General features: G+C 46.3%; 1 protein-coding gene across 9 annotated transcripts in view; it reads left to right on the forward strand.

The window, feature by feature from the left end:
- The window catches only part of SNX29 (sorting nexin 29), a 565,105-nt gene that overhangs the window by 206,257 nt on the left and 344,195 nt on the right, over nucleotides 1-14,653 (forward strand). Inside the window, exons 15-16 of one of the 9 annotated variants that reach the window (XM_068565497.1) lie at nucleotides 4,889-5,060; nucleotides 5,206-5,332. The exons of 7 other annotated variants lie outside the window; for them this stretch is intronic. In XM_068565497.1, coding sequence (XP_068421598.1) covers nucleotides 4,889-5,060; nucleotides 5,206-5,299 — 266 coding nt within the window. In that variant the 3' untranslated portion in view covers nucleotides 5,300-5,332. Of the gene's footprint in view, nucleotides 1-4,888; nucleotides 5,061-5,205; nucleotides 5,333-14,653 lie in introns of those variants that run through there. One more of the 9 variants, XM_068565499.1, reaches the window with a different exon arrangement.

The following is a 14,653-nucleotide window of genomic DNA, read 5'->3' on the forward strand; positions in this document are numbered from 1 at the left end:
TAGTGAACCTTCAGCACGATTAAGTCACATCAGGCCAGGGGTGAAAGCAACAGAACGCCAAAGTGGCGGAGAATCAGAGCTATGGAGTTTGGCTGACCAGGCTCCAACCCCAGCTCTGGTTAAATTTCTTAATCTCTGTGTACCTCAGTTTTCTCATCTGTAGAATGGGGTTAGTTGACAGTGCCTACCTCATGAGGCAGTCCATGTAGACATCTTAGCATAATGCCTACATAGAGTGAGTACTGAGTAGATTTTAGCTATTATTATTAATACTCTTAATCAGAAATACAGGTAGATAGAAAAATGATCGTTTGACCAAGATCTCACTAAATAAAGTGGTGCTATATGCTTCCTCCCTGTGCAGTTTTCCTGCACTTTAACTGTCATGACTCTACTAAAATGTTTCTCAGGTCAGCCTGAAGAAGGGATAGTTAATTAACTTTGGCTCAAGGGTCTTGCAACCTTCGACCAACTGACCATTACAAGATTTTCTTAAAAATGAGCTCTCAGAGCGTGGACATTTTAACAGGGGGTTGGATGCGCCACGCTCACAGGTCTTGGGAGTCAAGCAGACCTGGATTTGACTTCAGGTGCGCCCTCCATGACTTGACCTCCTGGAGTTACTTTGCCATCTGGAAGAGGAACCGCCACACCAATGTAAGAGGAAATCACACCAATGTCACGAGGGCTGTTGTGGGGATTTTTCCGAAACAATGACTGCAGAGCTTCTAATATGGCACCCGGTGTATAGTTGGTGCTCAGTCAATGGTAGTTATTTTTCTGTGTCAGAGAGAGAGAGATACGATTGGAGTCTGGATTTGCCTTGCGTAGCAATATCATAAAGACTTGAATTTTCTTTGGAGCTTTTGTACTTGATCAGGTTCAACATGTTGATTTTTTTTTTTTTTTTGGATAACATACCTCGCCTCATTCCTGCTTGGTCTGTAACAGTTACCAGTCTGGGGGTTACCGTTGCAGAGTTAATCGTGTCTTGCTGTGAGGGCTCATCACCCTTTTCATACAGATACTGCTCGTGTGTCCCGGAACCCATCTCATTACGTGGAGTTATGTCTGCCCTGGCCTTCTGCCTTTTCACTTCTTCTCATCTTTGTTCTCCCAGCACCTGGCTTTTACAGTCATTCATTCCATTCACTATGTTTCGAATGAATAGTATATGTTTAGCCCTTTACCCTTTCCAAGCAAGTTCAAGTGTATTCACATTTGATTCAGTAACGCTGTGATGAGTAGGTATTTTCCCTCTATTTAAAAAAATTCATTATTGGAGGCTCAGGAGAGCTTAAGGGGGCTTGTCCATGGATCTGGGGTGGAAATGAACTTGGGTCATTTTCCTCCAAATCCCTCTTCTTTGCCTTATGAAGTTCTTAAACTAGTGTGCAGAGGCCTTTCCTGGGGTGCCTATTAAATATGCTTCTTCTCAGGAGATCTGGGTTGAGGCTGTAGATTAGCACGTCTAGATACGTGACTCTCCTGCAGCTGATCCGTGGACCACGCCATCATCTTTTGAGAAATCTACTCTCTACCCACACAGAGCTTTGATTTGATGCAGTAAGAAAATTAAACCAGGGGGTGGGGGGAAGCACCACTGGGCTTGCATTTGGTTTAAAAACCACAATACTATAAAGTACATTTCTGAGTAGGAGCATTTTTGGAGTGAGTCCCCCCAAAACGGGTACACAGAACCTACAGCATACAGAATGGTTTCTCACGGCAGCCAGAGTCCCTTTTCCTAAGACCCAGCCTGAATGCTCTGAGCCAAAGCTAGGTATGAGATAACCCTTAAATGGAACAGAGCAGAGATAATGAAGCACATTTTGCTATTTCTTTGCTGTCTCTTACCCCTCCGTTTCTTACTGGGTCGTTTAAGACCATCTACCTTATCTGTGAATCATCCTTAGTGGGAGGTCTTTATGAAAGCCCTCAGATTCAGGCACATACTGACCGATGCCCTGCATTTGCTTGTTTAAGTCCTGCAGTTTATTCCTTTTTCCACTTAAGTAATATTCGTGAGCACCAGCTGTATGCCAGGCACTAGGAAGCAGCCTCATTAAAAAGCATGCTTTCAAAAATTGCACTCTGGCCTTTCCAGAGCTTTTACCTAATTTTTAAGTCATCTGCTACTCAAAGGAATTGGGACTCATTCCTCAACCCCAGCCAGATGCTGACTCAGTTTGTTGAAAACTATTTGAGTATGTGCCCTGGCCAGGTTGGGGTGCCTTGGGGTGCCCTTGTCAGGCTTTGGTAGCTCGGGGTGTCCTGGCCAGGTTTCTGGGGAGTTGGAGGAGCAGGGGCAGGGAGAGGTTGGAGAGGGAGAGTCCTTTCTTCCTGATCCATGATTTCCTTGGCTCCTGATGTCAGGTGGACATAGAGATGTGTACTAGCTTCCCAAATTCTAGCTGGGAATTCAGGATGCATTTTCCACAAAAGAAACCTTTTAGTTTGAGGATATAAAGATTTTTCTATCTTTTGGATGACAAATGGTTTATGAAACTGAGCTCATCAGTAGGGAAAAGAGTGAAAAGTCATTTAAGCCCCAAATGCCTTCAGGGTTGAATAGATGGCTGAGGGCTATATTGGGATCATTATATTCATAGTTGTTGTGGGACGTGCCTTCAGGATTAAGAAAAAAAATTCAACTTAAAATGGACCTTTGGAATAGATTGTTGACAAACTTTAAGAGGTTAGTAGGTAACTTTGTTTCAGTTCTGAGGTTATAATTAATCATGGCTATTCTTTCCCCCCAAATTCTCTATGAAACACCGATGTAGGAATCAGACAAAAAGTGATCAAAATAACATTTTTATTACTGTCAGTTGATTGGAAACTCCAGCTTGACCTGAACCCAGAATCACACTCCCCAGTACATTGCCTCCCAGGTGTAGACCCAGGGACCCCCACTGTGAGGCATTGTTGGACCTGCAGAATTACACTCACCCAGTGGGGACCAAGAAGGAAGACAGTCCATGGAGGTGTTTCCCTTTTTAATACATCATCTCCATTTGATTGAGGATCTCACCAGTGAGGTAGGAGGTGGGGAGTGAGGCCCAGAGCGTATTATGATGGATGTCTCCCCATGGAAACATGGCCCAAGGTGGGGGCCCTTCGCTGAGAGCTGTGATGACCGCAGCTGCTGGTGCCTCCTGAGGGAGAGGCCAGGGCAGTGGGGCTGGGGCAGGAGTGTGGGTCAGTGAGTGGACACCTCCTCCATTACACCTGTCCATCTGGAGAAAGGCTGTGTCAATGGAAGGAAGGCTTATTTCACCCGTAGCTGCGACTGTTCTCCAAGGGGGTCACTTCATCCTAGTCCCTGTACATGTCCCCGTGAGAAAGGTGTCACGGCCAAAACGTTTGGGAAACACTGTGCATTCTGCATTCTTCTTGCACGTCATGATGGATGTTAGTGAATGAATGACTTCTGTGCCAGAGACACTGAGCACTGCCCGGGGCTGCTGACTTAGAGGCCATGTAACTTTCTGTGCCTCAGTTTCTTCCTCTGTAAAACGGGGATTGTAATAGTGCCTTCCTCATAGGGTTTTGGGGGAAGATGAGATAGATTAGTACATGGAAAGCATTTAGAATAATGTCTGATATGTAGTAGCCACTCAATAAATGTTATAATTATTATTATTACTACTTTTACTATCTCACTTTACCTCTTATGGCCCCTTGGAACAATTGTAAAATTAGGATTTATTAAAATAGTATATACTTCATAGGTGGTTGTTGTGAGGATTAGCTGTTAAGAGATGTAATTCAGATAACATGCTGGGATCTAGAAAATGCTGTGGTGGATAGAATGTTCGTCCTCCAAAGATGTCCATGTCCTGATCCCCAGAATCTGTGAATATACCCCCTTACATGGCAAAAGGGACTTTTCGGATGTGATTAATTTAAGGATCTTGACATGGAGAGATTATCCTGGTTTATCCACATGGCTCCCGTGTAATCACAAGGGCCCTTATAAGAGAAGGGCAGGAGGGTTGGAGACGGAGAAGGAGTGACAACAGGAGCAGAGGTAGGAGAGATGCACTTTGAAGATAAAGGACGGGCCACAAGCCAGGGAATGCGGGCATCCTCCAGGAACTGGAGAAGACAAGGAAACAGGTTCTCCCCTAGAGCCTCTAGAAGGAATGCAGTCCTGCTGACACCTTGAGTCTAGCTTATAGGACCCATTTGAGCCTTCTGACCCCCTGAACTTCAAGATAGTAAATTTGTGTTATTTTAAGCCACTAAGTTTGTGGTAGCTTGGTACAGCAGCCATAGGGAGCTCATATAAATATTCAATTAAGTTGAGGTATTGCCTTAATCATTGATGGACATGGGGATCATCTAATCATCTTATGGAGCTTGTGGTGGGAGGTTGATGTCTTAAAGGTTGGTTTTCTTGGTCAAAGGTCACCTGGTGGACAAACTTGGGACCTCAAGGGAGAGCTGTGGTCTTTGATTTGCAGCCACATCTGGGACAGGAAAGCCCACCACCCCTCTGCCACACCCCTTCGTTCAAGGTGTGTTTGGCCAAGACAGGGAAGTCCTTGTCCCAGGTCACACTCACCCCACCCGGGGGTCACTCGTGTCAGCCCTGGTGGATGATTCCTGTCACCAGCCAGCTTTGGACATTGGAGACGAAGCCTCCAGAGCTGTAGGGTTGTGGCCTTACTGTCCGGTGGACCCTTGGTGTTACTCTTTGGGTGTGGTCATTGTTGCATGCACAGCTGGGGAGTCTGGGCTCTCTGAGTGTCCCGCGGCAGGGGGTGGGGCTATTCTCATGAATGCTTTGCTGCATGTTGGGCTTCTCCCAGGCTCTCCCAAGGAGCATTTGCCTGTGAGTTGGAGCTTGCTCTCTGTATTAAGGAAAAGGTTCTCCTACCAGGGGCAGCCGAACGTGGGATTCCGGAAGTGCATGAGTCTGCCCTCGTCACACAGCTCGGGTTGCCTCTCCCGTCTGCCTGTGCACAGTGGACATCTGCGGCCTCGCGGTGTCAGGTCCCACGTGCTCCAGTTTTCATCAGACCAGCGTCCTCGCTCAGGGTCAGCCCAGTGAGGTAGGTGAGGCTCTACCCTCCGTTCTGCACTTGACCTCAGCTGACTGGCTCCAGCTGGGTCTCAGGACTCTACTAGGCTGTCAAGAGTTCTTTCTTTCCTGTTGGGCCTGGAAGGCTGGGGCCACTGTGGTTACCTTGTCTCCAGGTGGAGCCTGGGCGTGAGGCCGTCACACGGAGAGAGAAGCTGGGCCGAGAGGCAGAGAGGAATCAGGGGCCGATCGTGTCCTTCGAGCCCCTGAATCCAGCAGTGCCTGACGTGACTGTTCAGCCCTGAACGTACTGTTAACAAGAGCAGTAATTCACCAACCTCCCCTGCCCCTGTTTTCGAGCTTGAGTTGGGTTTCCATAGCTCGTATGCTCCACGGCAAAAAATTAGCTCTTTACTGGGTGCAGAGTCCATTCCGTCTTCATGAAGCACTGTTATTTCTCTGGAGTCTTTCCCAATCCACAGTGTCTGTCTCTGTGGTGTGAGGCCCTTCCTCCCAGCTGCCCTCCGTCTCACTAGGTCCACTCCACTGGCATCACCTGTCCTGGCCACCGCAGTCCTGTTCCGTGGTGATGGATTTTAACACTGCAAGTGCTTGTCGGCATTGCCGTTTAATTCATCTGCCGTAGGCTCAGGGGCAGAGGGAGAAGAAATGGCCTGTTGCTGGTGGCAATCAGAGTAATCGGCAGCGAGGGTAGGAGATCCAGTGGGAGGAACTTGACAGATGAGGGAGGCTTGGGAACAATTTCAAAAGTTTACTCTAAGAAACAAAAGAAATAAAACAAAAAAAGGAAGTCATCAACCTCTCTCCCGTGTCATGTCTCTGCCTGCGTGTGGCATGCCCACTGATGCCCGCTCCACTGCTGCATGTGCTTCATGCCCTCCCTGGGGTCTCAGTTTCCGTGGGCTCCCAGAAAGTGGGGTGGGACAGTTGAGAAGCCTAATTCTGTGAAGATGGACGGTCATGGGCGAGAGGATTCCTGGAGCTGGCATGTTTCAAGGGTGCGTGCGGTGCTGTGTACCCTTTTATCCTTCAGCCTCAATCACTGCAGGTGTTGGCGCCTCCCCTTGGGTGGCCGCATGTTCTTGCCCCCTGTGTGCACAGAGGTGGAGATGTCTTTGTTTGAGGCAGGCTGCTTTGGTTGCGAGGAAAGCAAGGTCATGAGTCTTGTGTGTATGTGTCTGTGTCTGGTTCTAGTGGGATAAGCGTGGGGCCTCGTGGAAACGCTGATAAGATCTCATCACTCTGCTGTTTAAAACTCAGTCCAGACTTTCTGACCATGGCTTGCGGTACTTGGTGTGATCTGGCTCTTCCCTACTTTCCAGCCCCACCCCCCCTCACCCTCTTGTTCCCTCTCTCGGCCCCGGCCACACTGGCCTTGACTGAGTAATACATCAGGGCCTTTGCACTTGCTGTCCTTCTGCTGGAAAGCTTCTCCCTCAATCTCTGAATGGCTGATTCTGCCTTGTCAGGCAGTTTCTGTTCAGATGTCACCTCCTCTGACCTCCCTGCCTCTCCTTCCTTCTTTGTTCCATTAGTTCCTTTATCTTCATCACAGCGCCTTTACCAGTACCTCACAGTATCTGGTGGTTTATTGCCTTCCTTGTTTGCTGTCTGTGTTCCACCCTGCAGTGTACAGTCCACAGGAGCAGGGACCTTGCCTGTTGTTCTTCCCTGCTGTGTTCACGGTGCCTGGCACGGTGCTTGACCCAAGGGATGTGCGCCGTAAAGACTTATAACACGAATGAACAGAAATCCAAGAGGAGCTATTGTAGGACCTGGCCTCCTGGCATTTAGGTGATTGAAAACCCACGGCAGCCAGGGAGAGCTCAGCAGTGGGCGAGGTCACGGGTCTTCATTCTAGGGCTACAGATAACGTGCTGTACCCTGTGTAACCGCTTCCTTCAGTTGTGCCTCCAACCAGATTCTTCTGATCACATATAGTTTTGGCTCCTTGTGACTACAGTTAGCACATGACTTTGACTCTTCCAGGGCTTCATCATTCAGAGCTCTTTTGATTCCAAGAGTCATAAAGTCCAATTCAGTCTGTTTTAAATGAAAACAATGGAAGTCCAGGAGTGCCTGTCTTCAGGAATGGCTTGATCCAGGGGCTCAAACAGTATCATTAGGAGGTTTTTTTGTTTTTGATTTTTTTCATTTCTCAACTCTGTCTCCCTTCCCCCTCGCCCCCAAATATTGGCAGTGTGGTGCTGCTGGTGAATGTTTAACAGCTGGCTCTCTAAGGGAAGAAGGCTCTGATTTAAAGTGCTTGCTGATGTCCATGGTGGTGGTACTCCATTGTGGCTGATTTCAAGCTGTCAACACGATGTCACTGAATGCAGAGTTGGGAAGAGGTACATGCACCGGGCTCCTGTGAGCTGGTGTGCCCCAGCTTTACACCCGCCCCCCCCTCATGTGTTGGCTCCATTTTCAGGCAGGTGTTCTTATGCTGGCAGAAAGCTGTCAGCAGCTCTTGGTTTAATCTTCCCAGCAACCCAACTGAAGAGAGAGCTCTTCCCCACTAGTTTCCTTATAAACCACTCTCCCATCTTCCCCCACGAGGAGCAGTGCTTCTCAATCTTGGCTCCATATTCAGTCACCTGGGGAGTTTTAAAAAATCCCAGCGCTTGGCCACTTGGAACCACTGCCTTCAAATTGATGAAGTGATGTGTGCTATTGTGCTTCAAATGTGTCAGTTACTCCTTGATTCTTGGCCTGTGGTAGATATCTTGAATCTCACTGACACAAGAAATTAATCGTTACAGTCATCCACCTCTAAAGTGGCTGAGCCAAAATTCCTACCCAGATGTAAGCCAAGTCCATGCTTCCCCCAGCGCCCTAAGTTGATTCTCCCGGAAATGTTCTAGGTGATAAGATACGCTGCATCACTCTGGGCCTCAGAGGTGGTGTGTGACAGGTGGCCGAGAGGTGCTTGTCTGCAGGGGCAGCCTCTGCCTGGGATGCCTGGCTTGATTGGTTAGACTCTACCCCTTAACTTTATCCTGAGAAAAACCCACTCTATGCCCCTGTCTTCAGTGGGTGACCAAAACCCGGTCATGGACCACATGGGGAGCCGGGTCAGAGCATGAGGTGCTTGGAACTGGACATCAGCTGAGGACAAACAGAAGCGCTGGCTCACCGCTTCTCAGTAGCAGTGGTGTGTGTGGACCAGGCGTCCTGTAGACATTTTCTTCTTCCTCAGTGAAGGCTCCTCCTTCCACGGTAAAGAGAAGCCTTTGCCTTGAGAAGGAGCACGGAGAAGGCGATAGCAGGGCTTGGAGGCAAAAGGCAGGCACACATTTTCCCATTGGGGAGAATCTGGGTTGAACCTCAGCCCTATCATCTACCAGCTCCGAAGTCTTGGAATGAGTTTTAATCTTAGAGCTTCAGTGTTTTTATTTGAACAGAGAGATAATAGTGTTGACTTCCTAGCATTATTTGAAGTATAAAAGAGATGACATATGTGAAGTACCAGGCAATTGTTGACATTATGTTGGATTGGAGATGCATTTTGAAGGGCGTCCAGGCTGTGGAAGGTCAGGGACCGTTAGCAGAACACCTGTACATCAATTTCTGAAAGTGGGTGAATAATTATGGTGATAATTGTAGAGTAAACCTCTTTGAAAGCTTTGTAGTCCATTAGGCTGGTAGAACAATATTTGTGTGATTAGCCAGTTTCCTGACCTTTAAATAAAACTCCGAACAGGTAGCCCCAGTACCTGGCCCTTGCTAAGCACTCGGTACTGCCAGCACCAGGTAGGTGCTCCAGGGACAGTGGCCAAAGCTTTGATATTTTAAAATCAGGACTTGCTGGAGAAGTCCAGGAAGTGATGTACCCATCACCCAATGTACTCACCACCCAGGTATAACAGATAGATTTCCATATTGATTGCAGATTAATGGAAAGACTTAAAAGTTGCAAGCGCAGTTGAGGGTGTCCTTACTGACTGCATGCACAGATGTTTCCAGATTAATTCTGATGGCCCAGCTTGGGTGGCAGGCCTCACTTAAACGAATTCTGGGGACTTGGGTGGCATGGGCGGGAGGGAGTTAGAACTCTGATAGGCCTAGCCATGGTCACATGCCCTTTCCTGGAAGGGAGGGCGTAAGGTGGGAGCAGCCCCATCCAAACATTCTGGATTGAGAATGCAGAGGGGCAGGCCCCCAGAAATAAGAGATGAATTCTGACAAGAGAGGATTTTGGGAGCAAAAACAGATGATCTTGCATCTGGAGTGATGTGGGAAATGGGGGTAACGCCAAAGTTTTTATGTAGGAGGGGTTTGGTGGTTTTGTTGGAAAGGGGGTTTGGAGGCATTGTTTTGCTCTGTTTTTATTGAATTTGTATGTTTCCTTGGGATAGTGTATCAGGTAGAACTAGATTTGGCTGCATAAGAAAAAGAAACCTAGACAACACTGACTTCCATGAAGTTTTTCTCTTATCCCACACAAGTCTAGAAGTAAGTAGTGTAGTCCAAGGCTAGTGTGATGATTCCATAGCGGTTGGGAACTCAGGCTGCTGTTTTCTTTTTGCTCTACCATCCTCAGTACATGGCTTTTTATCTTCATGATTGCCTCATGGTATCTACCAATGTATTGCGGCTAGTGCTCCAGCCATCACATCTGTATCTCAGGCAGATAGATGCAGAAGTGGGAAGGGAAGAGAGTGCATTTCACAGCTGAATTCTATAAGGATTTAAAACTTTAAGGATCATAAGCTTTCTTTAAGCAGCTTTCGCCCCAAATGACTTCTGCTTAATGCTGTTGGGCCTCCCCTAATTGTGGGGAAAGCTGGGAAACATGGTTGCTTAACTGGCACATAGGGAAGGAGGGACAGTGGATATCGGGTAGGCAGCCCGCGGTCCTTGCCCCAGGTGGCGTTGAGGAAGGTGAGGCTGATGACAGTTCTGCCGGGGTGGGTGGAGGAGGATGTTTCTGAAGTCCCCCCACGCCACCCCTTAGTGCCATCACTACTGGGAAAAGCTTCCTCAACGATACAGGGTCATAGCTGCAAGAGGATCCATTCCCTGCTTCTAGAAGTGGCCCATGTCTCTCTGGAGACCTCCATACGAGATAATGTTTTATTTGCTCCACCTGATTTTATCCCCTGCAGGATGCTTTCCTCTCGTAAATCACTGCAAAAACAATTGCCTGAAAACACCAAGTATCGATTCATGATTTTTGTTCATTTCCTTTTTATTGTTCAGTAGGAAACACTGGCCCAGAAACAGAACAGGAGTACTTGGAGTGCTTCAGCTCCCTCCTTAGAGGACTAGGCCAGACATAACACTTATCGTTGTCATTGTGACTTTTTAGGGCTGTCTCGGCGTTGTGATTCTCATCCTGCAGTTTTTCAATCAGTGTCTCCTTTGGTGTTCAGCTCCTCCCCTTCCTGGAAGCTGACAGGTGGCTTGTTTTGTTAAATGCCACTTTGGTTCTGAAAACTGCTCTGTTTTAAGTTTCTAATTACAGTTTTCATCAGGCAACTGGTCATTTTGCTTTGCTTGAGCGGGTAATGATGCTTCTACCTCGGCGGAGAGTGACTTGTCTAAATGTTTTCTTTTTTCTTGGACTGAATAGAAAAATAGACATCCTAGAAAGAGATAAAGCCCACCTCTTGGTCTGGGGTTATTTCACTGGTTTATGGCCTCAATTTCATTCTTTGCGTTTCAGGAGAAATACACTCCTTCCTCACCCCTCTCTGCGGAATGCCTTCTCACCCTGGTACCTTCTGTTCATTCAATATAGAATATTCCTTCTTCCTTCCCAGTATACCTCCTAGTCACAGATATCATTGCTCCAGGAAGCCTAAATGATGTCCTCACCATCATTTCCCCTAGTTGGTCACTCCCAGATCTGTAGTACTGCTGCCTAATTTGTGCTTTAAAATTTTAATTTCTTCCTTTCTTTAGTGACATATTCCATAAACATTTACCGGGATATAAGCTCTGTGACAGTGGGGACTGACTTAGTTTTGATACTGTTGTGCACGCAGCTTCTGAAACAGATTCCGTACCCCTGGTAAGTGATCAGTAGATGTTTGATGAGTGATGGACTGAGTGACTTACTGAGTTTAAATACTAATAACAACTCGTGTGGGTTAAGCACCATATGCCAGGTCCTGTGCTAACTGCTTAAGAGGCCACCTTCCTGTGAGGTGGGTACTCTATATCATCCTCACTTTACAGGTGGGGAAACTGAGGTCAAGAAAGTTCAGAGAGAGAGTATAGGGGAGTCAAACTGTCTAAAGTCCTTCCCATGTACTGTGTTAGATCGTTGTTATTACCACCGTCATGGTCAAGTGCTCTGCCCAAGACACACAGCTGGTGGGTGGGGGGCCGGATCATTGAGGCCCCGAAACAGAAGTGAATGACACACAGTGTCTGCCCCTCTGGAGGTCACAGATGGGCATGAGTGGGTGGGTCCAGTAACCTGGGCTCCAGGAGAGGGGGGTGCCTGGTCTTTCCAGTCCCAGTTTTCTCCCAGGCAGCTAAGTTGGTGGGCAGAGCAGGCGAGGATGTGGATGCTGAGCCATGTGATGTGCTGCTTGGATGCCCTTGACCTGAGTTCCTGGGAGGCATTCTGGGTCCGTGCTGTGCTCCCCATTACCTTTCCATTTCTGACTTAGAGTCTGTTTCTGAGGCCCAGTCCCTCCAAAACAAAACAAAACAAAAAAACCAAAAAAAAAACCCCTCCTCTACCAGGTGGAGCCAATTAGGCCAAGCTCGGCTCTACCTTTAATTACTTTTGCCCTCATTTGCATCTGGTTTGTCTCATTATAATGCCATTAGCAGGGTGGCAACCAGGAATGGTGCGCACACAGTTTTGAGGCCTTGCTTCTGTGGTCTTGGCTTCCTTCTGAGTAAAATGAAGGATATGGAATAGACACAAGCACACATATACCCCTGGGCCAGAAGCAGCCTGCTGAACTCACTAGGCTTGCCTGAAAATTGTCTTTAGCAACTTGATTGTGGAATAACAATTTGTGTTTTCTTTCCTTGTTAAAAAATGAAGCCATATTCATTATAGAGAACTTAAAAAGAGAAACAAGCAAAAAAGGAGAAAATAAAAATCACACATCCTCAAGCGTTGTTAATATTTTGGAGTATATCCTTCCAGATGGGTATAGCGCTATGCACTGTGAACGCTCTTGGGATAAACACATCTTGCCTGAAAAGTCTGGGCATCCCTTACCCCCCTAATTGACACAGGGACTTCATGGGCTAAGAAGAAAACTGATGGCATTAAAAAAAAACACACCAATAACAAATAATTGGTAGGGATTTTAACAGTAAAATCAGGCAGTGATATAAAATGACTGTAAATTATGCCAAGATCCTGTCAGTAACCAGTCACATGTGTGCCAAGATGACAGGAAGTGGGGTTTGATGGGCATGCAAGCTGGTTACTGCTGTCTTGCCTCCTTCCTTACCTCTTTTCCAGAGGAAAGCAGGACAACATTCATGAAGGCTGCCCATCCTGCGTTAGAGCATGAAGGTGTCGTCCATGGGTTTGTCCCAGAAAGTTCTAGCTCTGCCCCTTGCCAGCAGTGTTACTACCTTGGGCAGATAACCTGGCCTTTTTTGTGTGTTTTATCTTTTTCCTTTCTGTATGTTTATTTTTTGGATAATTTCTGTTGCTAAGCCTTGAAGTACACTAATCTTTCTTCTGCATTTAGCTCATGACACTTCACGGTGGCCGTACCTGGTTGCAAGGGATGCTGGGAAACATAGTCTCTTCGTTTTGTGCCCAGATGTCCAAGTGCCCAGCAAAAATTGGTGTTTTTCTTACGACAGAAGAAACACTGGCTATCAGGGGATACTTGCCATTTTTGCCACACATGTGAATTAATTGCTACTCTGCCTTTGATGAGCAGGTGGGCGCAAAGTGCTAGCTTTCTGGGCAATGGCAGTAATGGGGTCAGTTTCAGTGGCGAAATGGCGAGAGGTAAAATGTGAAAGATGGTCTCCGCTCAGCACTTGGAAACTCTCCCCCTGTTTGGGTGAAACAGGGGTCATCCTCCTCTTCATGTTTCAGAAGTAAGGTAGCCAGTTGCTTTGTGTCGCATGCCTATTTCCCCTGTGAATCGAGGGTGCCCTCATGGCATGAAGGATTAGATTTACCATGATCGTACTGATCAGCTAGGTCAGCGCCAAGAGAATTTGATGAAACTAGAATTGAGACCCAGGTCCAAATCTTGGCTTAATGCTCTTCAAGTTATTTCCAGATGGCATAAACTCACCTGCGCCATCTGTGAGGCACGGGTAGTAACTACCTGGCTCAGTTAACAGTGGATCCCAGGTTCAGGAGATCGAGTTTTAAACTGCTCTTTCTACATCGTTTAGTCTCCCATAGGGAGAGGAAAATCAACTTTACAGTATTTTCTTGGTTTCCCATGACTTATCATACTTTCTACCTTCCTTGGATAATTTCTATCTGGAGAGTACGGCAGTTGGCATTCAATTAAATATGAATTATAGAAGGTCTCTTCTGTTACTTGCAACGATAAAAAATATTGGTTTAATATATTAGAATTGATGTCAGTGAAAGCAATCACTTCATAGCTTGTTTTTCATACATTGTTTTTTTATAATTGAGTATTTTATTGGAATTTAAAAAATGAGTTCTATGTATTTTTTTTAAATAACAATCCCAATAATACAGAGACGTATAAAGGAGTTAATCTCCCTTAATGCTCCCCACGTTAGAAAACCAGGGTAAATTGATATATGTGAACTTAGGCAAATCTGTATTCTGCAAACGTAAGTATACCTGTTCTACCTATTCCATTTTTTTCCCCTCAAAAATGGGATTACAGTCTCTATCAGGGGTTGGCAAACCATGGCCCATGGGCATGCCATTGGTTTTTGTAAATAAAGTTTTGTTGGAACACAGCCACATCCATTTGTTATGTATTGTCTGTGTGCTTTATCTATACAATGGAGGAGTTGAGTGGTTCCAACAGAGACACATGGCCTGTAAAACTGAAAACCACCTAGCCCTTTAAAGAAAGTTTGCTGACCCCCATCTGACCTACTTTGGCTTTCTCAGGTAACAGCATATCACTGAACAGTCATGAGTCTTCCTCCAGATCAATAGATACAGATCTAAGTCATTCTTTTTAATATCTGCATATCAGAGTTGATCATGTGACTGTCCTGTGATTGTTAAAATCATTCCCTCATAGATGGTATTTAGTTTGATTCCAGGTTTTTGCCATCACAGTGTTTCATAAACCCCTATATACATGTATTCTTATATCCTGGGCCGCTTCATTTACGTGGGAAAGATTTACAGAAGTACGGTCGCTGAGGGAAAGCATGGGTTCTGTGCCCATCAGTTGCCTTTTAGTTTGAAACCAACATGTCATGTCATCAAATGTTCTCCCTGATCTGACACCATTTTTTGGGGATCTGACATCTTTTTTTGGGATCTGACATTTTTTAAAAAAGTGATTTTCAATCCCTTTTGACTCTGGCTCACAGTAAGAAATAGGCTTTTGAAGCACACACTTTCAAGTATGTATGTAATTGAGACACAACCTTCCTGGAATAATACTTAACCTTTACTACGGGCAAAACATTCTCATGTTTTGTATCCTGTTCTAC

This window comes from Eschrichtius robustus, chromosome 16 (assembly GCF_028021215.1).
Source record: "Eschrichtius robustus isolate mEscRob2 chromosome 16, mEscRob2.pri, whole genome shotgun sequence".
NCBI lineage: Eukaryota > Metazoa > Chordata > Mammalia > Artiodactyla > Eschrichtiidae > Eschrichtius > Eschrichtius robustus.